The sequence below is a fragment of the Paroedura picta genome, chromosome 4 (genome assembly GCF_049243985.1).
Source record: "Paroedura picta isolate Pp20150507F chromosome 4, Ppicta_v3.0, whole genome shotgun sequence".
Taxonomy (NCBI): domain Eukaryota; kingdom Metazoa; phylum Chordata; class Lepidosauria; order Squamata; family Gekkonidae; genus Paroedura; species Paroedura picta.
This window is the reverse complement of record NC_135372.1, coordinates 75109602-75136300: the sequence shown is the minus strand read 5'-3', so window position 1 is coordinate 75136300 and position 26699 is coordinate 75109602. Positions and strand designations below refer to the sequence as shown.

Below are 26699 nucleotides of genomic sequence, written 5' to 3'. Positions count from 1 at the left end.
TTTCATCAACAACTAACTAAAAATATAGTAAGGATAGGGAATGACTGCAAAAGGTATTCAGATCCAATTCATTACTGTGTGGTTGCATATAGTGCAAATACACTGTCCTGGCCCTATACTAGCCTTTCTCACCTTTTTTCTCTTCAGGCTTTAAGAAACCCCAGAAGTGGTGTAATTGTGCAGAATATGGTTGGGAAGCATAGCTGTGTAAAGACCCACCTGTGGTCCCTTCCCTTCTCACCCCATCATTTTAAACCGCCCAGAGCTGCAAAGAAATGGGTGGTATAGAAATCTAAATAAATAATAAATAAATAAATAAATCATTGACCACTGGGGGAGAACAGATATACACATATACATATACATATGCATACATACGTAAACATGTATGTATGTATGTATGTATGTATGTATGTATGGAGAGCCAGTTTGGTGTAGTGGTTAGGAGTGTGGACTTCTAATCTGGCATGCCAGGTTCGATTCTGCGCTCCCCCACATGCAACCAGCTGGGTGACCTTGGGCTCGCCACGGCACTGATAAAACTGTTCTGACCGGGCAGTGATATCAGCGCTCTCTCAGCCTCACCCACCCCACAGGGTGTCTGTTGTGGGGAGAGGAATGGGAAGGCGACTGTAAGCCGCTTTGAGCCTCCTTCGGGTAGGGAAACGCAGCATATAAGAACCAACTCTTCTTCTTCTTCTATGTATGTAGCTATAGCTATAGCTATAGCTATAGCTATAGCTATAGCTATGTATGTATGTATGTATGTATGTATGTATGTATGTGTATATATGCCATTCAGGCATCCCTTCCAGGACTGTCAAGAAGCCCAGAGTTCCACAAGTTTGAGAAAGCCTGCCCTAGATTAATATGGTATTTGGGCCACTAAGGTAAATTGGTGCCAGAATTACAGGGGTCTCCATTGGTACCCCTAAGTGCTTTTAGAAAGTAGGGAGGGGCTTTCGCTCAGTAGCACTTCTAACTGGACACTGAAATTCTAATTGGCTATGCAGGTTTTTTTTTAAGTTGCTTTGGCAGCAACCACCACTACAGCACAGGGATCCTCATGATATGATTGACAGTAAACTTTGTGTATGCAAGAAAACATTTTAAAACAATGTTCATTTTAAAAGGCATCCTTCTGAACAGGATGGCATCTCATAGTTGGCTGCCCCTTTTGTGGTGGTCATTTTGTACTTGTGCCTACCACCCTGTGGCAGAATTTCAAAGGAGTCTCAAAACACATTCAAGTCGTTTTCTTTCATAAGTGAGTAACAACTAAGGATGTTTCCAGGAAGCGTTCGTTTTAAGAGGATCTCTGCGAAAACCAGAGCATTTGTGGCTGCTTCACATTTTATATGACAGAGAGATCACACAATATTCCATGTATATATACTACATTTGGACTTCAACAACATATTGAGGGTATGTTTGGAAGTCAAAGCTCCCTTCATCATATATGACAAAGAGAAATCTTCTTAGTCTTTAAGGTGCTGCTGGACTCAAGTCTAGCTATTCTACTGCAGACCAATACAACTACCCTCTGAAACAATCCCCATGAAAACATGATAACCTGATAATAAATGCATGTTTTTATGCTCTCAGCATTGTATATTCTTGAGTCTTTGGGGAAACAAGCATTCACTCTGTACTCCCTGTGTTCCAAACGCTGGTGAAATATGGAGCACTGAAGCCTCAATACAGAACACTTAAGCCTCAATCTCAAGTGTTAGGTGGACCTGTTTTTAAGATTCTTCTGATTGATAGCCAAACAAAAATAGTTCAATAGCCAGTTTTGAGCACTGATGTCCTGATACTGAGCATCCTGTGAATGGCAATCACCATTCTTACAGCAGCTTCCCAGATTATAGATATCTGACAAATACTATATGTCGCACTCTGCAAGTTGCAGGTTTTTCACTGAGTTATTGTAGAATACATACTTTGCGTGCCATAGTTCTTGGGTTCAAAGCCTGGTATCGCCAGTTAAAAGGATTTTAGGAAACAGTGTTGGGAGTCCTTCTTTGCCTAAGACTGTGAAGTGCAGACGGTCAGGGTAAATATCGAGCTAGATGAATCCATGGGAGGATTTTGTGTAAACCGGCTTTTACTACGTATGAAATGCACCAAGTTATATTTGCACAGGAACGTCTTGTTTTGATACTGTATATTATCCTGTCTGTGCCGTTATAATTCAGTTTTGTAGAGCAAACTTGCTGATGTTCCTCCCCCCCCCCCCGGTGGATTTGGCCCCTTCCCGCCACTTGGCTACTTACGGCATGCTCAGGCGCGAAGAGCCACTTCGTCGTCCCCGCCCTTCGCTCGCAAAACTGAGACTCCCGCCCGGAACCAGCGTGGTGCACCGGTCAAAGTCCGCCGGCTAGAAACAAGCACTCCTGGACTACACGGGGAACGCCGCCACACTCTCCCTATCCGACCTGGCGAGGTGGCTCACTGGGCAACGACCACAAAGGGAGACTTGACGAGCCGCAGCGACCCAAGAAGGGCCCGGGACTCCCGTGTCGCCAGGTCCGAGCCCTCTTGTTTGCAGTCCCGTTGAATCAGGTGCTTTTCGCTTGTGCTTTTGCTCATCATCACCGCTGTGATGGAATCAGGCAATTCTTGTGGCACTTCAAAAACGAGCAGCTTTATCCTGGCATAATCTTGCGTGGATCCGTTAAGAGCCCACGAGTAGAGGCTGATCCACGAACACTCATGCCACGAACGAGACTTAACACGGCTTCCTCTCTCGAGTCTGGCGTGGTCACGGCTGTTGTCATTGGTGCTAAATTGTAATGCTTGTGGAAAAGGGAGAACATTTGAGTCCAAGGACACCTTTAAGACCAACAAAGTTTTATTCAAGGCGTGAGCTTTCGTGTGCATGCACACTTCGAGGGATTGCGAAGTTTCCTTTTTGTTTCTCTCAAATGCTTGATGAATGTACATTTTATTGGAGCGAGGATTTGGAAGATGATTTATAAATGGCTTGGGGGGAGCATTTTCCTTGGACTTTGGATGTTGGCTGTATGTCTCATTTTAATATGAATGTATGCATTTTGGTCTGTATGATTGAATTTAAATAATTTTTAAAGGTTGAGAAGATCAGATAAAGGTAAAATACTGGACTTACTTTTCAGCAAGAGAGATACTGAAGCTCAGGTTTGACTGTTATCCCAATCTGCCTTGCAGTAGTTTAAGATGTTTTGAGGATCAGTGCGGTTACTTTTTGATATGGGAAAGTCTTTCTGTACATGCCAAGAGACTTGCTGTTGTTGACTCCTGACCCCCACTCCCTGCTTTACAGATTCCAAGCCTAAATCATGCCATTAAAAAAAGAGACTGGAACTGAACTCTTGTAGAACTTATAAGTGCTATTTTCCTAAATGAAGGACCTTAGACACATTCTGTTTTTAGTATCAACCTATGTATTAAGAAAATATTTAGAGATTAGATTAAACATTATTTTTGTTGTTAACCACCCCTGTTACAGCTCAGGGCGGTTTACATTGGAGCTTTCATAATATAGTAGAAAAATCTTGATTTGAATGTGTTACATTTTCAACAGTAATAACTTGTATCAGCTTTCATAATACAGTATAGTATAGAACAACTTGATTATTGCTGGTCCAGTTTGACAATCAACAATGGAACTCAGTTTTACTGCACTGTGGATTCGGTTCTTCTGTGGGTGCAGTTAACAGAGGGAGGGGCCTCTGGGCTCTAGTTGATGGTGGTTCATTTGCATTGACTGAATGCCTGGTAGAAGAGCTCTGCACCCGTGTGTGTGCGCCAAACAATGCACTGGTGCCCGCACCTCCCCTACCCCCCCCCCGCAGTGCGGCGCTGGCTGTGTCGGCCCGGAACAGCTGCTTTGGACGCTGCCATGTACGACCCTATACATTGTTTTGGCACTGGCAGGGTCCTGATTTTGTCTGGAAGCTTGTTCCACTAGGTGGGAGCCTGGACAGAGAAAGCCCTGTCAGAGGAGCTTCCCTGGGGCCAGGAATCACCAACTTGTCGATGTTATTGAAGCGTAGTGCTCTCTGTGAAGCATCGGTAGAGAGGCGGTTTCTCAGATACTCAGTGCCCAGTCTGCATGTGGCCTTGAAGGTGATTACCAGGATCTTAAGCTTCATCCCTGTAAGTTCCTGTAAGAACTTTGGCTACTGCATTCTGCACCCATTGAAGTTTCTGGGTCAGGGATAAGGGTAAGCCTGCATAGAGCAAGTTGCAGAAATCCAGTCTAAAGGTGACTGTCACTTGGATCATTATGGCTAGGTGTTCTGGGAAGGCAAACTGGAATAGGTCAAGTACCAATGTATCACACAAGAAACCCTGTAGATAGAGGTCCTGCGGTTTGGCAGGAAAGGTACAGGCGGAAAGGTTTGGCAGGAAAGGTACACAATTGCCTTCCGGGGTAGAGACAACTCTGGTCACCCTGAAGGTGATCTACAGAGAAAGCTGGGCATAGGTGGATTACTACTGCTATTTCTATTAGATCTGATGGAAGCATTTGATACAGTCAACCATGGGCTTTTGGTCCACTGTCTAGCCAACATGGCCCTTCAGTGACTGCTATTTTTTCTCCTTGGGTGAGGACAGAGGATGGTGCTAGGGGAGAGCATATTCCAACATTGGGCCCTGAATTGTAGGATCCCACAGGGAGCAATACTCTTCCCAATGTTACTTAACATCTATATGCACCCCCTGGCCTAGCTGATCAAGAGTTTCAGGCTGGGCTGTCACCAATATTCATACGATACCCAGCTATTTCTGTTAATGATCAGCTATACATCAACACCCCAAGATAATCTGGCCAGTTACTTGGAGGCTGTGGTGGACTGGCTCAAGTGGAGTAGGCTGAATCTGAATCTAGCCAATATAGAGGTCCTTTAGGTGGGCCGGTACTCAGATAGGCAGATGGTAAGGGTCCAGGCTCTTGTTGGGATCCTGTTGAAATCTGTGACTTCAGCCAGAAGCCTGGGCATGATTTTGGACCCCTCCTTGTCGATTGTAAATGTCACTTGCCTGGCATTCTTCTACCTACACTAGGCCTGACAATTAGTACCTGACCTCTTGGAGACTGACCTAGCCATGATGATCCATGCAATGGTCACCTTCAGACTAGACTTCTGCAACTCTATGCAGGGCTTCCCTTGTGACTAATCCAGAGTCTCCCAACTGGTACAAAATGCAGCAGCATGGGTTCTCACAGGGACCCAGTGATGGGCATATATGACACCAATGTTTGCAACTGCATTGGCTCCAGATTGGAGACTGGATTAGGTTCAAAGTTTTGGTGCTTGCATTCTAAGCCTTAAAAAGTCTGTGACCAGCATAATTGCACAACCGTATCTCCCATTATGCCCCAAATAAGCATTACTGTCAGCAGACCAAAATTTGTGCAGGGGCCCTGGCCCTGGCATGCTGGAATGCTCTGCCAATACATCAGTTCTGCAGGGCCTATAAAACAGAGCTATTCCATCAGGTATGTGGTTGAGGCCAGGAATATGACAGCAGATACCATCAAATCAAGAGCCTCTTGTGGCGCAGAGTGGTAAGGCAGCCGTCTGAAAGCTTTGCCCATAAGGCTGGGAGTTCAATCCCAGCAGCCGGCTCAAGGTTGACTCAGCCTTCCATCCTTCCGAGGTCGGTAAAATGAGTACCCAGCTTGCTGGGGGGTAAACGGTCATGACTGGGGAAGGCACTGGCAAACCACCCCGTATTGAGTCTGCCATGAAAACGCTAGAGGGCGTCACCCCAAGGGTCAGACATGACTCGGTGCTTGCACAGGGGATACCTTTACCTTTACCTTTACCATCAAATCAGCTGGTCTCCCTGGTGAAACATCTGATAGAATATGAAGAACTGAACCATCTAGCCAAAGAAAGAAACCCTCCTTGATGATTATATTAATTGGCAGAAGTATGGAATGTAAAATGTTTTTAATTTAACTTAATTTAAAACATGTTTTAATGTTATTTATAACTGTATTCTGCTGTTGATGTTACCTGTCCTGAGCCTTATGGGAAGGGCGGGCTACAAGAATAAAGATTATGATGATGTCTATTATTATTACACAATTTTTACAAATATGTTTTCATTTATTTGGTTATAATCATTCATATCACTGTTGCTTTCCCTCCTGTTTAGCCTTTACTCCCCCAATTTATCTGTAAGCTACCATAGGTAGAACTTAAGTTTTCAAGTTTCAGATAAGGTAACTTGGCTCATTAGATCTTATCCATAAATTTTATATCACAAAAGGCAGTGGTGTCAACAGCCTGCACTGATTTACACATACACACTCACACACAAACACATACATAACCTTTAAATCATAGCCTTCATCATTCAACATCCATACTATCTACTCAAACTGGCAGCAGCTCTCCAGGATTTCAGGCAGAGAAATCTTTCATATCACTTACTTCCTGGCCATTTAAACTGTAGATGCCAAGGACTGAATCTAGGACCTTCTTCTGTATTCAAGCCGTCACTGAGCACTAGCCCTTCCTTCAGCACCATGTTGTCCAGACCATTGAGACCAGCCACAAGAGCACTGAGGTTTTGGTTTTCTTTCCTAACAGTTTGGTTTTGTTTTGGCATAGTTTGCATGGCAAACTAATGAATTATGAGATCTGTACCAATGACAGTGTTTTCTTGGCTAGTAGCTCATAGCCCATTTCTGTACTTCTGTTACTCAGAAGTAAATCTTACTGAGTTTAGTGGGACTTACTCTCAGGTAAATGTGCATAGGTTTGCTGTTTCAGGATTTTCAAGATTATGATGTTTTTTACAGATTGTTTTTCACATCAGGTTACTAATCTGAACAGTACCCGGACTGTGTAATGCTAGGTCAGTGAAAAATAAGATCTCTGCAATACCTGATCTGTTAAATAAAGAACAGGCAGGCCTGGCTTGCTTGCTTGACTGAAACCTGATTGGATGACTCCAAGTCCTTCATCAGCCTCAAACAGGAGGATGGAAGGGGGTAGCATTTCTTTTCTGTGAGTCTATCTCCATCACTGAGTACCTGTGCAGATAGAGCTTTTGTATATGTGTATGTACTGGGCACCCTGGACGTGGCAGCTGTGGTAGGAGCTAGGAATGCCTTGCTTTGGAGAAGGTGTGGTCAAGGCACTTCTCAGTCGATGCTACTGAGCGGCCAAAACATTGTGTAGGACAGTGGTCCCCAACCTTTCTGAGGCTGGGGACCGGCAGGGCATTGGGCCGCGCCCCGCGCCCACACGGGCCGCTCATTTGCGCATGGCGCATTCGTGCATTCGCGGCCCAACCCTGATTCCCTCTCCCCACCCTCCTGCAGTAAGAAACTTCCCGGGCCGCAAGGTTGCGGCCTGGGAAGTTTTTTACTGCGGGGGGGGGGGCGGGGAGAGGGAGCCGTGGCCCGGCGCCATGGCCTTTGCGGCCCGGCACCGGGTTGCGGCCCACAGGTTGGGGACCACTGGTGTAGGAGACTGACTCACTGCTGGGACATCAAGAAGAAGAAGAAGAGTTGGTTCTTATATGCCGCTTTTCTCTACCCGAAGGAGACTCAAAGCGGCTTACAATCTCCTTCCCATTCTTCTTCCCACAACAGACACCCTGTGAGGTGGGTGGAGTTGAGAGAGCCCTGATATAACTGCTCGGTCAGAACAGCGTTATCAGTGCTGTGGCGAGCCCAAGGTCACCCAGCTAGTTACTTGTGGGGGAGCGCAGATTCAAAACCGGCTCCCCAGATTAGAAGTCCGCACTCCTAACCTTTGGCTGATCTTCCTGAACAAACTCCTAGCCTATCTGCCCGATGCAATCCACTTTTGTCTCCTTTCCTTTTGTTATGGCATGGGCAAAACCTCCAGTTTGCCAGCCCTTTTATCTATCCTGTCGCTTTTTGGCAGCTTTCTGGGAAACCCTTCTTCCTCCTAACATAGTCAGAGCAAGAACATCCATAGATTATCATCCTGGGCTTACACTGAATTCCTGATCCTTATTTCTTTGAAATTCTTTTGTGCTGCTTTTTCAGCCAAAACTGTGCAGTCTCATCCTCGTCACTTGCACTGAGGCTGTCAACTCAACTTTACTTTCTCTGAGATCTTGGAACATTTACTTGTCACACAGAAGCACCCCCCCCCACCCGCATTACGTTAGAAAAAAGTGAGTCCAATACTGTCTTTGAGACCAACAAAGTTTTATTTCAAGATACTTTAGATATCATTCAGAGATCTTTTCCTCTTTCTTGGACAGATACAGATTGTTATGACTGGGAAATTTTTCCCCCAAACCACTTGATCCTTAACAGCATTAAATATATTTCATATTTAAAATTAAAAAAATCATATTTAAATAACTTCATATATTGTATATACTCACATATAAGCCAAGGCTCCTAATTTCGCCACAAAAATGCTGGAAAACCTTATTGACTCACATATAAGCCGGGGCTGGTGTTTGGGTAGTGGCCTTCCCTTCTCTTCCCTTCCCTTTTGGGCAGGATTTTTTTTCTCCTTTTCTTCCCACTCCCCTCCGCCCTCTTTCTCCTCCTCCTCCCTCTTTCCCTCTGACCCCTCTTGCCTTTTTATATCCAGTCCTTCTTATCTCATTCCCTTATTCTTTGTCAGGTGTTTTGTTCCCTCCACTTTCCATTCCTTCCTCTAGGGGCGTTTCCTCCTTCTGCTCTGTGCTCTCCCTGTGAGATAGAGGCTTCAGAGCTTCCTGCATCAGCAGCACATGCTAGCCTCATGCTAGCCTCGTTAAGGCAGTGAGGGGGGGAGGCAGAGACTGCTCTTCCCTCCCCTCCCATTGTCCCTTCTTGGGCTTGCTGCATCCCTTCCTGCCACTGCTTCTTCAGTCAAATATACCCTAGCACCCCCACCCTCATGTCGTCATGTCTGGCAGCTTTTTTTTTAAAACCCGCATATAAGCCGAGGGAGACATTTTCAGCTTTAAAAAAGGGCTGGAAAACTTGGCTTATATGCGAGTATATACGGTAGATTACTAAGCGTGGCCCTGGACTAGGTTGATCCTCATGCGTCCCCTGGGAATATGAGATATATATGTTTCTGTTGCAGATTGCCAACACGTTTCTCCGATGGAACCAGATGTGTTCAATTACTCCATTTAAGCCCCAGCAAAAACTTCATGTCGATTTGCTTTTGATGAAAGTACGTTCAGTTTAAATTGAAACTTATCTCTAATGTGTATTTACAGCTGAGAGGTCCCAGTCTGTACTACAGTGGCTCAGAGGTACTCTTGGAAAGGGGAGTAATTTTAAAGGTCATATAATAAAGGTACGTGAATTGAGCTTGAGATTTTTAATTGTATCTATTTTATGCTGGAACATAAGTGTTGAAAAGCTCAATCAGATCATCTAAATCTTACCCAATTCAGATTCCGAAAAATTGTTTTCTATTCTGTGTTCTTCTAGTGCACTATCAATGCAGTTCATATTTTAATAACCTTAGCAAGGGAGCTTTTCTCTACTAAATAACTCTTGCATGCTATGCTTTGAGTCACAGTGGAAAAATCCTCTACATAGCTGCCCAGATAAGATATGGATAATGAAAAGATTGTGGAGCATAAACAAGTGCTCATATTTGATAAAACTGGTTACTGGAAAATTAACATTTATTCTCTTTTCCCTCATTGGCTAGAACTCACTTTCCTTTGTGTGTGCTAACAGTAGTGCTTAATTATTATAGTGACACCAGTTTGCAGTAACTGGACTGTGTCCCTGTGGGGTCCTTCTTATGCCACTGTAATATGAAACTGTCAGACAAGGCGGTCTGTGTATTATAAATAGGGTACTTCATCCATGATAAGCGATTATTATCTTTCTTTCCCAAGTGTAAAAGGCCTATATAACTCAAGAAGGTGCGAGTGATTTAGGCCTCCTGAGTAAAGCTCCAATGAGTCCTGAAGGGGACCCTACCTCTGTTGTTGTCTTGTTATTGAACTTGAAATATTCAATTTATTATACTGGAATATATTTTCAGAAGTCAGCGCTGGATAAAATAATGTTGCAGGCTGTTAGACCAACAGTACAACACGATTTAGTGCTCCTCTGATGGCCTTCTAAAAAACCCTCATCACCTTTGGTAAAGAAAAAATGATGACTATTGGCATTTACTAACTATATACGAGGAAAAGGCTGTGTGGAATCATTTAAAGTATTTAAATATATATATATTTCTTTTCATTCTGTTGTATGCAATTTTCTTTCTTTCTTTCTTTCTTTCTTTCTTTCTTTCTTTCTTTCTTTCTTTCTTTCTTTCTTTCTTTCTTTCCCTTCCCTTCCCTTCCCTTCCCTTCCCTTCCCTTCCCTTCCCGCAATTGCTGCAATTGCTGCAATTACTGCTTGTAGTCTACAAAGGCATATATCCAGGGAAGTGGATTTAAATATACTGGGTCCTGCTGAAATAGTTGTAGGAAGCAATCCTAAGCCAATCTCCTCAGAAGTAAGTCCTGTTCAGTGTTGCTTACTTTTGGGAAACTGGGAAAGTTCCTTAGAACTGCACCTGTAGTCACACATTCATATTGTTACTCTATGTCAGAACACATGCAGTTGGAAGAAAGGTTGTTTTCATGGGGGATGCTATTATGTATAAAAGTATGCAGTCTACTATATAGTGAGCCGTATATAGGAAATTGCTACTACCTTTTCACTTGTGGAAAGGTGCAATTTTTTACATAAGGGTTGGAATCTTAAGCACACTTACTAGAAAGCAACTCCCTTTGAATGTTACAGGACAGTTCTGGTAAACATAGATAAGATCAGGCTCGAAGTCAGCATGTGGGGTGAAGTCTGGCCCAAACATCTGAACATGACAGTTTTTGCAAGAACCTCCTGGCTCCATATGGTGCATTGGTGGTGCAGGGAGAAAATGGGTGTACATCTACCCCTTTGTACAGCATTACAGGGTCTCTGCAGCCCACAGGAACACCAATATAAGAAATTCAACTTGTTCTTTGAATTGTTGCTATACATTTTAAATTTGTCTTAAGTGGATGCTTGGGGTCTCCCTTTGGCTCTTTTAAAAAGGACATGTAAGAAAGGAGTTTGGGGACTGCTTTACCTTTTCAGAACCCTTTCCCTGATGCCTGGAAGTAAAACCACAACTCACAGTTTTTTGTCATTTACTGCAGTTTTCTAGAAGTCCCTGTAAAATAAAGTAGGCAGAGGTGGCTAGTGCATTGGGCCCAGCTCATGCTGGATTTTGTCAATTGTAAAAATAAAAAGGGTTGTGGCACATTTAAGACTAATAGGTTTATTGAAGTTTTTGTAGGCAATGGATGATCTTACATCATCAGATCTATCAGTGGCTCTAGTCCAGAAAAATGTATGGTTCAATAAACCTATTAGTTTTTAAGGTACCACTAAATTCTGTTTTCCTGCACTGCAGTAGATTAACACCCAGTGGAATTTCTGTTTAATTCTATATTCTTACACATGTCAGAATGTGTCTCAGTATCTTGGTTTCTGTGATTCAGGGATTCTTGAGCATATACGTTGATAAGAAAATCACTGAAGTCTTAAAACTGACTTATGAATTAAAAATGTGTATATTAAGGCAAAACTTTTGTTGTTGGCAATGTCAAAATTCCAGTAAACTTCATCAACCCCCAAATTTGTGCTTAGTTAAATTCTCATGTGCAAAATTTCAGTATATGTTAGTATTTTTTTAAATGGCCTTTTCACTGGTCTGCCAAACCCTAAAGCTGGCAGCAGATATCCATAACTGGTTGCACATCACTTGAAGGAAAATGATATATGCAAGATTTGCAGAGATTTTTCATACATCAATTATGCAACCAATAGGTAGTTCAAATGATTATTTAGCGCATTTTTATCTCTTTCTCCAAGGAACTTAATGTGGCATACATGGTTCTGGACTGTTATATCACAGAGTTGTTATAAGTATAAAATATAGGCTAAACTGAGAATGACTTGCCCCAAGTTTCATTATATTATTATGATTATTATGATTATGATTATTATGATTATTATGATTCTTTCTTTAACTTATATACTGCCCTCTCAGACAGTTCAGGCAGAGTGGGAATTTAAACTTGGGTCTCTCTGATTCAGACCCAGTATGCTGATCGTTACATCAGATCAGTCACTTGCATGATGTGTAATCATTACTATAGCGAAATGGCTTGTGCCAGTCTTGAAAACAGTAAAACCATGGCATCCACAACAGGTTTCTATATTAAAAAATTACAATTTTATAAATGAAATGAAGAAAAGAATATTGTGAAGGGCCGATAAGGAATGCTTTAGGAAACTTGGTGTGTTAAGAAAGTCACTCAAAAAGTGGAAAATGGGAAGTAGCAGATTTGGCCAGCTTGAGCCCTCAGAGCTTTCAGAATCTGGAGGGTTGGGGCAGGAGTAATTATTTTATTTCCCTTATCCATGATACCTCAGATCCCCTAAATTCTTTCCTCTAAGGGTTCGAGTAAATGTGACAAATATCATACATCTCCAGCTCCATCCATCTATAAAATGTAAATGGCAGACTCTTGCAGCTTGAATATGCCTTGGGGACCTATGCAGAAGAAAGAAGAGGTTATCCCTTCACCCTGTGCTCAGTTTCAATTATTGCAACCAGCTCTCCACTCTGCTTTAGCCTGTTTAAAATTATGTCTTTTAAAAACACATTATTCCCCCCTCCTTTAAACTGCTAACAAAGTGGGGGAGACCAGTGCTGATGAGTGAAGGTAGAGGATGTAATATCTTTTCTCTTCTCTTCATGGCCCCCAATTAGCACTGACTGAAAGAGCTGTGTAATCCTTCTCATACCTCTGCTCCCCCCCCTTTTTTCTTCAACAGTAGACTTATCATGAAGGTAGCAACGGGGACACACCTGTACACAAGGTTATAGTTTCTTCATATTCAGAGGACTCCTTAATATTTAGAGCAAATATTAGGGCCATTTCGCACAGCTTCAAAATAGCACAATGGTTGCTAATTGAAAACGCTACTAATTTGCCTTAACGCACGACGTCGCAGACAATCTGCAACACTCCTGAAACCAATCAGCAAAAAGCGCTTCGTTGTAGCGCTTTTAGGGGAATCCAGAAAAGTGGATTCACCCTCCGGATAGCGATACACTCCTGCAACCAATCTGCAACACTAGCGCTAAAGACCTGTGCGTTACCATTGTTGCGGGTTCTTCAAAGTCCCTCCTCCTGAGCCTGTCCTCCAAACTTCCGGCGAAGCGATCGCCATTTTTTTTTCTCCGAGCGAGCGGGGATAAACGCACCAGCGAGCCTCTTTCTGTTTAGAGGCTTCCCTGGCTTCAGTCCTTCACCTTTAGTCACTAAGCACAAACCACATAAAAGCCCGTTTGCTGAAATAAAGTCCCTTTATTTTTTACACATTAATTCAGCCGAAAATCGGGCCTGTGAGGGGGGGGGGATTTTTTTTTTATCACTCGAGGCAGCGTGCCAACGATCATACAATCAAACGACAGCTCACATTAGGCAGCTGGATGGGTCTCTCCGTTGCAACGAATCTACCTAGATTCGTTGCTATGGGTCTGTTTTTTTTTTTTAAAAACCTTTCTTAAAGGGAAAGGGGCTGTTTGGGAGCATGCTAACGGCTGCCCATCTTGTTATTCCCCAACAACGCAGGGCTTTTATGCTTGCCAGGTTTAACATTCTCCCATCAGCAGTCATGGCGGGGAGATTTCAGAAGATTCCTTACATACAGAGACACTGCCCATGCAAACAAGGCTCTATAGAAACCATACAGCACGTTTTCTTTTATTGCCCCATATACAATGCCATTCGGGCTAAAGCTCTAGACCCACTCCTAGTTAACTGTATTGCCTACTCTGATAAATGTAAGGTACAGTTTCTTCTCTCCAATCAGGATCCAGATACAATTGATAAAGTGGCTAAATTCTTACAAATGGCAATTAAGCTGCGTGAATTTAAGAACTAATTGACTGGATTCTTTGTCTTATTTCTATGCCAATAAAGGTTGTTGTTGTTGTTGTTGTTTGGCTGCCCATTGGCTGCTTGACGGCCAGGGGCGGGACGAGCTTGGCAATAGCGCTTCCTTTCTAGCGATTTCTGCCGAGACCGGAAGCCTGTGGGAAACGCTAAAAAACGCAACTGATTCCACTACAAAGGCAGGTATGCATAACGACGAATTCCACTATTTTAAATGGCGATTTTTCATTCCACAAACAATTTGCAACAAAGATCCCCGTGCGTAAAGGCCCTTAGTTTGTCTGTTATATGAAAGAAGACTCCTTACTGTAAAATAGCCTGATAAGGACTGAGCATGTGTTTTTTTCCTTTTTAGCATATTGAGAAATGTTAATTAGAAAAGGGGGTAAAGATTAACAAAAGGTGTGATGAGAGAATTGACCCACTGGAGCTTCTGAGAGCTTTTAATATCCTTGAGAGATGTATGGAAGATTTCCTGATAGTTTATTATCCCCCTCTCCTGTGATTCCTTGCAGGTTCCCAGCTTACACTGTATAGCTTCTATGCTGGCTCCTTATTATGCCTTATATTATGCTACAAAATAGTATTTTGAATTTACAGGTATTTAAGAAGAAAATCTTGGTTTTGGCCACTGTGTGACACAGAATGTTAGACTGAATGGGCCATTGTCCTGATCCAACATGACTTCTCTTATTTTCTTAAGAATTGTTGGTTTTTATACCTGCTTTTCTCTACTTTAAAAAGTCTCAAAACAGCTTAAAATCACCTTCTCTTGCTACCGTGTGAGATAGGTGGGGCTGAAAGCATTCTGAGAGAACTGCGACTGGTCCAAGGCCACCTAGCAGGCTTCATGGAGAGGAATGGGGAATCAAACCTGGTTCTTCAGATTTGAGTCCACCACTCTGGCTTTGACAACATGATTTTGTCGACGACAAACAGCCTTTCACTCATGAATTTGAGAGTACAATAAAATTAATTGTTACTTATGTCATGTAGTTCTTAATAGACATAAAATTTTCAATTGTGGATGCTGACAAACATACCTGTAAACTTGTTTTAGAATACCAGAAGTATAGGAAAAACTCAGTGAACATTTTGTCAGATGGTGCATGTGGACAGATGGTAATGAAAGAATAAAAGAAACAGGTTCTAAGTACGTTTGCATTATTCACAGAATGGCCAGCGGTCAGGAGAGCAATGCATCCTTCTGTAGTGAACAGACAGCTGCTTCAGAAAGTTCTCATGTGAAAAGGTCTCATAATTATGAAGAGGAAATATTTTATAGGAACTGCAGAGCAGCCTACTTAGCTATCTTTAAAAGCAGTTTAGAAAACATTAAATCAAAAGGACAACTCTATTTAGGTAAGTGCTTTTGTTTATATGTATTAATTTTATTAAACCGTTTTATCTTGTCTTTCTTACCATTTCATGGTCATTCTGGCTGGCTTATTAAAACATTAAAACCATTATGACAACATTCCACGGGTAATAAATACCTGGTATGTTTGGTGGATCCTATTATCCACCAAAAGCATGGCCTGCCATTGGAAGACCAAAAGAAAACTGGAATTTTCATTTATATCTAGAGCCCATCTACATAATACTGTCTTACATTAATTGTGGAAAATAGGCCCTTTTTGGGACGCTGTTACAATGAACTGGGGCCAGAACCAAAATGAGTGAGTCTGGGTGGAGACTAAACAGATTTAGGTGAAGGCTCTAGCAGACTCCAAGAAGAATGGAGATAATCAGTTTGGCAAATATGCTAGAACTATAGTGGTAGATTACAATATTTGATTAGTTATTTAAAATATTTATATGCCACCTGCTTGAGGTGGCTCACAAAATGAGGATCAAGCTGCATATTATGCGGGAGAATAATTAATGGAATTTCCCAACTGTTTTTTAAAAGGCTTCCAAGCAGCCTTAGGGGATTGTGGTTGTAGAACAGGGTGGATGGGGTATTAATTGCTTTTATCCGTATTGTCTCCTCAGTTGATCTTAACCCGCTGAAAATGTGCTAAAGAAAAAGGACATCCATTTTTTTACCTTTATGTAATAATAGTTTATCTGTATGTAATAAATGGTAATGACTGGGGAAGGCACTGGCAAACCACACCGTACTGAGTCTACCATGAAAACGCTAGAGGGCGCCACCCCAAGGTTCAGACATGACCAAGTGCTTGCACAGGGGATACCCTTACCCCCATAATAATAGTTTCATTTAGGGAATTCAGTCAGGAAGACGGCATAGGAGACAGGATTAATAACATGTGACACAGTATTGCGCTGTTGACCTCAGGCTTCTTGTTCCTGAGGGAGAATGATGGAGGCTGAAGAGTCTACATACATTCCTCGATTTCTGTTCAATGAGATCTTGAACAGGAATCTACTGTTGGAGAAGAGGCATCTCCTCTTTGAAGTTTTATTTTATTTATTATTTAGTTCCAGGATACATGAAGCCTTGGGTGTAGTGGGGCTGTCCTTACCTCAATAAGTCTTCCTTGTCTTTTGTGGAGTCTTCCTACTATGTAGAGGCTATGCCAGGGCAGATCTTGAGACTTACCCATCATGCTGTATACTCTATCATGTCCTGTTGGTATGGGACAGGCTATGCCCTAATCGGCATTATAGGTTCCCTTAACATTTCCTTTTGTCAGAGCTCTGAAATCTTTTTTTTATCACTACCAGTCTTATTCACTAAAGGTGTGTGTGTGCAATATTCATTGAGGATTAGCCACTTTATACATGTACAAAGGATATAATTCAAGAGTGGAATCCAGCTTGTCCTTCATAGAGAAACTGCCAAAAAGGAGTAAGTCCAAATGTTGCTTGGGTTTCAGGAAGAGACGGAGAGAACTTGGAATGCAATGCTGCCTCATAAGAGCCAGAGTAGTCTGAACCACATGCACTGGTCCTGCAGCATATATAACATAGTATCTAAACTGTTTGTTCCAAGCAGAGGTCCTACCTATGCCTACCTTAGGACTATGCCCATGCCCTTGGTGTGCAAGCTGTTCTTGGGATAATCAAGAGCTCTGTGCAGGGGCCAAAGGAAAAATATGCTGCATTGTACTCCTAGAAGAGATATAGTAAGTAACCTGAAGTGTACAGCTTTTTTGAAGAGTACAAGATTGTATTTCCTAATAAAGTGTACATGTTTAAAAAGGCAAAGCAAACATTTTTCACAATGCAACAACAGAAAGGCAAGTTAGTTTGAATTGCCTTAATTTGATGATACTAGTCTTTACAATCATAGAATAATAGGGGCCATAAAGGCCATCTAGTCCACCCCCCTGCCCAAAGCAGGATCAGCCCACAGATCAGCACAATCATAGCTTTGTTGTTAGTATTAAGCAGAATGTTGCAATTTTTGTTTAAATTTTAATCAGAAAAACTTCTAGAAATGAAATCCTATGATTTAGCATGATCATAGTGGGGCATTTTAAAAAATTATCGATTGTCCTCTATAAGTCAGCCTACTCCAATGGCGTGGGGTATGTACCTGCAAGGGTGAGACACAAATTCCCAGGGAAGGTCAAGTCTCAAGGCAGATGGTTCCTTCTTGCCTTCTGACAAAGTATCCGCACAGATCTACATTGGGGGGTGTATAAACCTCCTCTGTCACACCATCCCAAACTGATCAGAGAAGAAGGTAGTTAGGAGTTATGGCTTTGTTCATTGCTTCCTTCTGCATGACTTTGGGAGGTGGGGGGGTAGGTATCCTCTTCTATTACTCTTCCAATGTGTAATGCTCCCCCTAACCCAGACCTTGTAGTCCTTTGACTGAACACATGAGTAGTGATGTGCTGGGGATGCCTTAAAGCAGTGGTCCCCAACCTTTTTATCACTGGGGACTGGTCAACACTTGATAAGTTTACTGAGGCTGGGGGGGGTAGTTTTTTGCTGAGGGACGTCGCCGCCTGAGCCCCTGTTCCACTTGCTTTCCCACCGGCGCCCCTGACTTCCCGCCGCCCACTGGGAGGCACTGCCAGCAGCATCTGTGCAGTGCCACGCCAAGGGGGAGCCCTAATCATGGCAGTTGCTGGAGAGCACCAAAGGCAGGGCAGCCCCTGAGGCAGCAGCCGGGAAGGAGGACGAGGAGTACCCGCGGCCTGATACCGACTGATCTATGGACCGGTACCGGTCTCTGGACCGGGGGTTGGGGACTGCTGCCTTAAAGGACTGTAAATTTAAAAGAGAAGTTGAGTTTTAAAAGTTGAAAACAATATATTATGTGACAATCTATTAACTATTGTTGCTGCTGTTATTTGTTTAATCCCATTAATGTCATCAGCAAATCGACTGACTTTATGTACCATGTAATTCTTGTGAACATGTTATTTTGGTACACTTATGAGTATCAGAATCAAAATTCCTTCAAGATATCCTACATTTTATAAAAATCTGTGTTGACATCAGGTAATGGAGTTTTAAAACAATTTATACAAAATGTTATTTGTCTTGTATGTGCTATTCTTTCATCTTTGTCTGTATGCCACTTGGACTCATGGCAAATATTTGGTGCGCTCCCCAAATACTGTGGTTTTTTTAATTGTATTTTTGTTTTTAATCCAGGCCTATGTGAAAGCCTAAAGTTCAGTTCTAGCAAGAAACCAAATCACTAGAGAGTCATTACTTTTAGGATGTTTGATTAATAACACAAACTCTACTGTGTAATTTACAACCTGATCCTTTACACTCTGGTTCGTATGAGTTGTATGTAACACAATGTCCACTAACATGTCTCTATAGGCACTTAACAGAATTCTCATCTTTTAAAAGGAACATTTAAAGGGTAAGGTAAAGGAGCCTCTTTTAAAAGTAGTCTGAAGAGACTACTTAGCGTTCCCAGCAAGTGCTGATTTCCCAGTAAGTATAAATAATGCATCAAATGGGAGAATTTTGTAATATATTTCTGCACAATTTTTTTTCTCTTTAAGAAAATGAATAACCTGTTCAAGAAGGATGCCAGGATGCCTGTCCAGAAACTTAAACTACCTTATAGCAAAAAATACCTTACAGGCAGTTTCCACAATCCAGTCATCCATCACAACTTGGAACAGGGGTTAAAAAGTAGTTAGTGCTTGAGCACTGGGGCTGCTATTCAAGGAAGGCAAGTTAGAAGTTCCTTTAGGCACCTACAAGCCTTTATACACGCTAGAAGGAGTTTTCTGGATATTGTGACCAGTATGTTCATAGCTGAGTTTGAAATTCAGAAAACTGTAATCTTGGGATGCAAAACTTTTTTTTAATGTACTTTAGCCAATATTGCCCCATTTTGTCCTGAAAGAATGTATGCTAGCGACCAACTTGCTTTCTGACACCTTGGTGTCAAGTTTTCCTATTGAAATGTCTGTGTACTAAGGATTAATTCTGGTTTAAGGTTATAAACTTGGATTGAGATGTATAGGGCATAATGATTGCAAATTCAGGCAGAATACAAGAATTGGATTTCAGAAGCAGAATTCAGCAGTTCTGTGCCTTTTTCACGATTCAAACAGAAACTGTTTAATTTAGAAGGAAGATGTACTGATTAGAAATTAGGGGAAACTGTATGGGCAAAAGAGTTTTAAAAATCTTACCTGTACTCTGTCATCTTAATCCCAACCAGAGTATACTTGGCTACTATTTAGAATATGAGAGAAATCTGTTCACAGGTTGTGTGCTGTTTCAAGCATCTCATCTAGATCCCCCACTTCCTTGAGAAAGCAAAGACTCTTGGGAGTTTATTAAAAGGTAGACTTTTGCATCAAAAACTGCTAGCTCTGGCCTCATTGAATAACTATTTGCTATTAAATGCTCCAGGCATTGAACTGATAGGTTCTTGGCTAGCTCACAGCATAGATAAAGGTTTTTAAAAAATCCAAACAAACCTGAAATATGAATTTAGGGAGCTGGAAAAGAGGAGCTTTCTTTATACCCCTCTTTGCACTACCCACGGGAGTCTCAAAGTGGCTTACAAACACCTTCTTTTACATTAGTTATATATTAAAATACTGCTTTGAGAAACCCTTATGGTATATGTGCACTCTGCCAGTAACTGCTAATGTCTTATTCTATTGTGCAGTACTTCAGCAAGCAGGAAGAAATCCTTCTTGGCAGATAGTTAATAAATACTGGACACCCGAAACCATGTCACTGAATTTTGATGATTTTTGTTTCATCTTGAAAAAAGAACCCCCTGTTCAGAAAACAGAGCTTCTCAAAACCTTTGCAAAAATGGATGTAAATAATAACGGCTATATCCTGCATAGTGAACTTTGCAGTGTTCTTACAACAGTAAGTGTCCTAGTCATTGGATTATTCGAAATCTCAATTGGTGTAATGTGCTGACTGATGCTTTCATTCTTTTTTATGTATGTATTTTAACTCTGTTTTTAAACTCTTTTAGATTGTTTTAATGATACGTGTTTAGGGGGTGATTTTAATGTTTTTATAATGACGTTTTAAATTGTTATTTGCCTTGGCTGTCCTTTTAAGGCCAGAAGGCAGAATATGAATTATGTAAATAATAATGTATAAATTAAATAAGCAAGTGGTGGGTCTATGAGGATTTTCAGGGCGGTGAACTTCAGCTAGTCCTTTTCTCCATGCTGTCTCTGCTTTCCCTTCCCCTCATAGCTCTGGCAATTTCATCTCCCCCCCATCCCTGCTTCTAGCCCCTGTTTCCACCTCTTCTATTGTTCTTTCTACCCTTTACTCCAGGGCCAGAATTAGAATGAATAGTAATGACTTTTTTCCTGCATAAATAATATGCTCTTTACCAACAACTAAAACTAGCATTGTTTTGCAGAAAGGTGAAAAAATGACTCTTGATGAAGTTAATGCAATCACTGAGTTGACTGAAATGAACAATGATGGCAAGTTTTACTATCACAAGGTATAACAAACAAGATGACAGTGTTTTCCTTTATAAGGACTAGTCAGTTACAATACATGGTTTCTGTCTACTTGGATGGATTGGTAGAGACCCACTACTAATGTTTTCCAGTAGATGGTTACTAATCCATGAAGTAGATGGAAGAGTCCCAGTACTTGTGCTTTTAGGAGTCAATTGGTGAGACAGAATGAACGAGAATAATTTGCTTCTTAGAGGCCTAATAAAATAGATCCACTTTCGTGGTGTCAGAGTTCATTGGTAATCTGAATAATCCTTGCACAAAGGGCAGTTTAGAATGGTGTAGTAGTGAAAAGACCTGATAATCACTGGAGGCAGGGGTGACATTCATTCAGTCATGAGAGAATGGAATAGTTAAGCTGTAACAGTGAACCACGAGGTTTATACTAACCATCCATACATTGAAGATAGATTCATGTGGGTAGCCATGTTGGTCTGAAGCAGCACTAAATTTATCCATACATTGGTTTCTAATCTAAACCATGATTTGTGTCTCATACACAGCAAACCATATTTTGTTTTTGTCCTCCTCATGCACCAGAACTAGAACCTGGGCACTCTTCTATTAGCTTAACTAGCTTTCCATTTACCTCTGTGGCATAATAAATGCACATATTAGCAGAACAATGAACAAATTTCCAAACTGCTTTGCAAACCAATTTCAAATCAGAATTCTGATTTGGCATGCATGGTTGAATTGTCATTCGATGCCTCAGGTATAAAGAGATATCATGCTTCAACCAAACATGGTTTGTTGTGCCATTATGTCAGCCACTAACAGACAAGTCTTCAACAGGACTGTCTAGCCAGATTCTTACCAAGTAAAGATTACCATCTTGAGGTATGTTCATTAATGTGATAATGTGGGAGGCATTTATGTACTCAGTAATACTACAGTGCGTATATTTATGACATTCAGTATATTTGACATTTAGGGATAACATAATTTTATTTATTTATTGATTGTATTTTTAACCTGTTCTTCTCTAGAGCTCAGTATGGGTTACAACAGAGTTAAAAGTATATAAACCAGGTTTATAGAATTACAATGCAATCCTATTTATAGTACCATATTAGGTTAGAGTCCTACAGGGACTAGTGCAGAATACGATCCCCAAAGGATCAACATTCCATCAAGTTGTGAATTTTTGAGGCCAAGCTTCATGATAGTACAAGAACGTCCTTCTATAGACAAACAGCTTTGAAAATGGTTTAGTGTTCAGTTTCTATACTTAAGGCTGTTCCTTACAACTTTTTTCTAGTGTACAGATGGTGCAATCTTGTATAGTCATATCCTTTTAAGTCTCTTGATGTCTTAAGTGGGCCTAAGTCTACTGAGGACTGCACAATCAGTTCAGTGTCAAGGGACTGGATTGTATCTGGCCAGTTTTTTTGTTCAATGTTGGGTGGTCTTTGTCCATGCAGGTCCTATAATCTCTAATATAATATTTTTGGTGGTTGGTTGGATTCTACTCACTATCTTTCTGGATAGAGCAACCAGAAGTACAATATTATGTTTGAATTAAGAAGATGATCAGTTTTATTTTATTCCAGTTTTCCCCCAGCCTTATCAATGCTTATATTAGTCATTAAAGTTTTCCAACTAGATTAATAGAGAATAATAACACTCAGTTGAAATCAGACATAAAAAACCCACTATACTCACAAATGTCCATGCTGGACAATATAAATCATATTTTAGGTTGTTTCATCTTTTAAAATTTCTTTCAGTTCCATAAATCATAGCTCCATTTTATTGTGTCACTTGAGAGTGGTCATTGTGATTTGATGGCTTTTCTGGGAAAATATTCTATACCTATTGATATTTTCTTTGCTTAGTACTGCATATGTTTATTTTCCTTCCAAAATACTTGAGATACCTGGAGATTATTTTATTGTTTACAGTTTTGTAAATCGTATATGACAACCAACGAACAGTGTCTGAAGAGTGCAGTAGAGAAACTGGAGGTTGACAGTAAACTGAAGTGCCGGCAGTTTGGAAATCAAGTTGAGATCTTTTCAGAAATGGCAGAATCACCAGATTCAAAACCAAAATCTGAAAGAAAAACAGAACCCACACCGTTGCTAAAAGGAGGTATTTATTTTTAGCAGGGAAGCTCTATTCCTTGATTTTTCTGATCTCCAATCCTTATAATACTTTGAATACAGTAGCTTTCTTCCTTCCTGGAATGTGTGCACATCTGTTTCATAGAGGATTTTTAGTTCATCTGTGCTAGAAATCTCTCTTCAGTATTTTCAGGGCCTTGTCTTCAAAGCAGTTTGGCTCTATCTCTCACCTCAATGTTGTTTATTTACGTTAATATTAATGGATTTCTTCATGACCTTATCCAATGGCAAAAGTTGTGAGTGAGCATACAGTATAGCATATCACCAGCCTGTTTACTCCAAACCAAAGATATGTTTGGCCACAATGAATCCAGTGTAAATCGTTTTTAAATCCCATTGATCTCCGAGGGTGGGATTGAAATGTGTGCTTGACACTCAGTGAACTCTATTTTATTTTTACATTTATACCCTATCTTTCCCTTAGAGGCTCAGAGCAGCTTACAAAAGAATTAAAATATACAACTATTAAATAGGGTTTAAAATTCTAAAATGCATCATTAATATTAAAATCAGCTCAATTTATGCAACCTCCTGGCTGCCTCCTCTTTATAAGGAGCTTAGATGATTGCAGAACCCAGGGGGACCATGTAAGTTCTTAGAGAAATTGTTTAGGGAGGACTTTCATGCAGGGAGACCAGCATCTTGATGCTATTTCTAGTCCTCAGCTGCTATTTCTAGGCCTCAACCACAGGGTCCTGATTTCATCAGGTGGAACATTCCACCATAAACGAAAGGAATTCAAAATGGTTTCATTTTTACTAGATAGTGGCATGTTGATTGCATGGTCAGTGTTGCTCACCTGCTTCAGTAGTGTATGTGCAGCTAAGATGAGCTATTGCAGTGTAAGAGCATGTAAATATAATAATGGTACTGGAAAAGTATAAGGAAAGGAAATTAAAATACTGTGGATTAACTTTTGGGAGATAGATGAAGAATAGGGCAGGGTAGGGGCGGTGGCTCAGTGGCATGCTGAAGATTCCAGGTTCAGTCCCGGGTATCTCAAGTTTTTTTTTTAAAGGATAAATTGATAATAGCGTGAAAGGCCTCTCTGCTTGCAACGCTGAAGAGCTGCTGCCAGTCTGAGTAGATAGTTTTGAACTTTGATGAATCAAGGGTCTGATTCAGTATAAAGTAGCTTCAAGTGTATTCTAGAGAAGTTTTAGAAAGGAGAAAGTATCTTAAAATGGATATACAGGTGAAAATTTTGCAGAATGTGAAAAATTTCATAGTCTTTCAGAAGATACCTCCTTCACTATATAATATTTGTGTGTCTGAACAGAAATCTTGCTCCTGTTTAGTGAATGGTTGTTTCACTTTATCTGAAATAGTGAATGAACTCCTTGCTGTTCTGTGGGTTTTTTTATTCAGTTCCTCCCAATTTCTAAAATTTCTCAAAGATTTGTATAATTATTCTGCCTTTAAGAACTTGTTATAATATCATTGCACACCTTTAAAAGTAACCACACACGTGGCAAGAACTGAAATGGTGCCAGCTTGGGACAGAATCTGGGGGAAATGAGGTTCCTTCATCTTAATACAATTTAGCATAGTATCCGATAACACTGCATTAATAGGGTTGCCAATCCTGGGTTAGGAAATTCCTGGAGATTTGGAGCTTGGAAAGGGTGGAGAAGGGAAGGGAGCAATCTCAGCAGGCTATAATGCCACAGAGTCTACCTTCCAAAGAGAGCCACTTCTTCCAGGGGAAGTGCATTGCCTGGAGATCAGTTGTAATTCCCGATCTCCAGCCACCACCTGGATGTAGGCAACCACACGTATTGAGTCGATGTGGCTTGTTTGATTGAGATTTTCTAGGTTAGATGGGTTCTGTGATGTATGGGCCAAAATGTTACTCAGCAGCCGCAGGTCAGAGGTTCATTACAAGTGAACTTGACAGGTTTAGTATGAACTAGAATAGATTCCAACCTGCCCTATTGGAGAAACAAATTTATTCTCTGGCCCCTCTTAATTCTTCTACCAGTTTGAATAACCAGTGATCTGAAGGCTATTTAGTCTTCTCTCTGTACCATTGATGAACATAAATATTAATTAATGAATACGAAGTAGTGCTAATAAAACTTGTGTTATAGGTCACTGCAAGCCTTCTTCAACCCCAAGTCGCAAAATTTCTGTGACATCCACTATCAGCATGGGTGCCATCAGTAACAAATCAAAGCTAATTGAACCAAATGCAGTAAAGGTACGTGTTTGTATGTTAATTCAATTTAACTTGTGCTCCTTGCTTTCAAGTACACATATCGCATTTTAAATACAAAACTATTTCTCTCCGTGGTATAGCTTATGTTTTATTAACTGCTTGTCAAGGGCAACAGTGTAGCATACAGAGATTTCTGGCTACAAAATATTACAATAAACATTTGTATATAATGTTGGTTTTGCTGACATTCTGTTACTTAAGATCATTTTTCAGGTGTGAATGATTGCCCAAACGTAGCATGTTTTTCCATAAAGGGAAGCACTCTTGGATAAAATTGTTAATGACTGTTCGAAAAATGAAAAATTGAATAATTTATTAGTACTTTAAATGCTTAAGTAGCCTGAAAGATTATGTATCACAACCCTCTATAAGAAAGGTAATTGGAAATAAATATCTTCACACCTACTCCAATAAGAAGACATTAATTGGTAAATATACACTGTAGCCTGAAAATATTGACCTAGTAAAAGACTAATAAGTTTTACAAGTAATTTCTTTTAAATAAGTCATTCATTCAATATCCATTCCTGTGGGAGAAAGACAACAAAGTCACTTTGCTAAGTCAATATTTGTAGAGTGCTAATATTGATCTTTTTTCCTTTGTTTTCCCTTTCCTGATTCAACCTTTACTAGTTTTCTTTCAACAGGAAATAATAGCTAGAGAAATATAAAACATTAACTGGAAACTGCTAAGATACATTAAAAATGTGCACCTTGAGACCTCCGTGCAAGGGGAAAAAATGGTTATGACCACATAATATAACTGCAGCTAGAAGACTGAACTGATTGTTCTCTGGAGTTACATTTTTGTTTCAAATAACAACTCTGTATTTGTTATTGAACTCTGAAGTCCTTTATATCTTTAACATTGCTAGACAGTGACATTTGTTCTATATTAAAATTTAAAAACATCCTCTCCAAGGATTTTTTTCCCTATGAGTTTAGGTATCGGTAGCCCTATGCAATTTAGCCTGTAATTCCAGCATGTTCAAAGATGATATGTAGTGAGTAAAAACATACAGCTTTCTAGGAGTAGTAACTGAATGTATTTCAACAGTCTAATAGAGTAGAAATGAAAACTAGCTTTCCTAGTGTTTCTGACTAGTGAAGACTAGGCTTTTTATAATCAATTAGTAAAGTTCTGAATTATTAGTTCAGTGTTCTGTGCAGATTTGCCACCATTTTTTATTAATTAAATTTTGCCTTTGTGTAGGATTAGTGCATGAGTAGTAGAGCAGAAAGTTATGGCATATCTATGTAGTCACAGAGCCTCTTGTGGCGCAGAGTGGTAAGGCAGCGATATGCTGTTTGAAGCTGTCTGCCCATGAGGTTGGGAGTTCGATCCCAGCAGCCGGCTCAAGGTTGACTCAGCCTTCCATCCTTCCGAGGTCGGTGAAATGAGTACCCAGCTTGCTGGGGGGTAAACGGTAATGACTGGGGAAGGCACTGGCAAACCACCCCGTATTGAGTCTGCCAAGAAAACGCTGGAGGGCGTCA

At 40.8% G+C, this 26699-nt stretch overlaps 2 protein-coding genes across 14 annotated transcripts in view; one reads left to right on the top strand and one right to left on the bottom strand.

The window, feature by feature from the left end:
• Positions 1-2418, bottom strand: part of ITGB3BP (integrin subunit beta 3 binding protein) — a 107785-nt gene extending 105367 nt beyond the window's left edge. For 3 of the 6 annotated variants that reach the window (XM_077333489.1, XM_077333488.1, XM_077333490.1), the window contains exon 1: positions 2277-2418. In XM_077333489.1, the coding sequence (XP_077189604.1) occupies positions 2277-2281 (5 nt within the window). In that variant the 5' untranslated portion in view covers positions 2282-2418. The remainder of the gene's footprint in view (positions 1-2276) is intronic. The other 3 variants (XM_077333494.1, XM_077333493.1, XM_077333492.1) reach the window with 2 other exon arrangements.
• EFCAB7 (EF-hand calcium binding domain 7) overlaps positions 2389-26699 on the top strand; it is a 44900-nt gene continuing 20589 nt past the window's right edge. Inside the window, exons 1-8 of one of the 8 annotated variants that reach the window (XM_077333475.1) lie at positions 2389-2529; positions 9208-9287; positions 9993-10094; positions 15131-15318; positions 20027-20238; positions 20753-20839; positions 22763-22952; positions 25075-25184. In XM_077333475.1, coding sequence (XP_077189590.1) covers positions 15132-15318; positions 20027-20238; positions 20753-20839; positions 22763-22952; positions 25075-25184 — 786 coding nt within the window. In that variant the 5' untranslated portion in view covers positions 2389-2529; positions 9208-9287; positions 9993-10094; position 15131. Of the gene's footprint in view, positions 2566-9207; positions 9288-9992; positions 10095-15130; positions 15319-16918; positions 17049-20026; positions 20239-20752; positions 20840-22762; positions 22953-25074; positions 25185-26699 lie in introns of those variants that run through there. The other 7 variants (XM_077333472.1, XM_077333473.1, XM_077333471.1 and 4 more) reach the window with 7 other exon arrangements.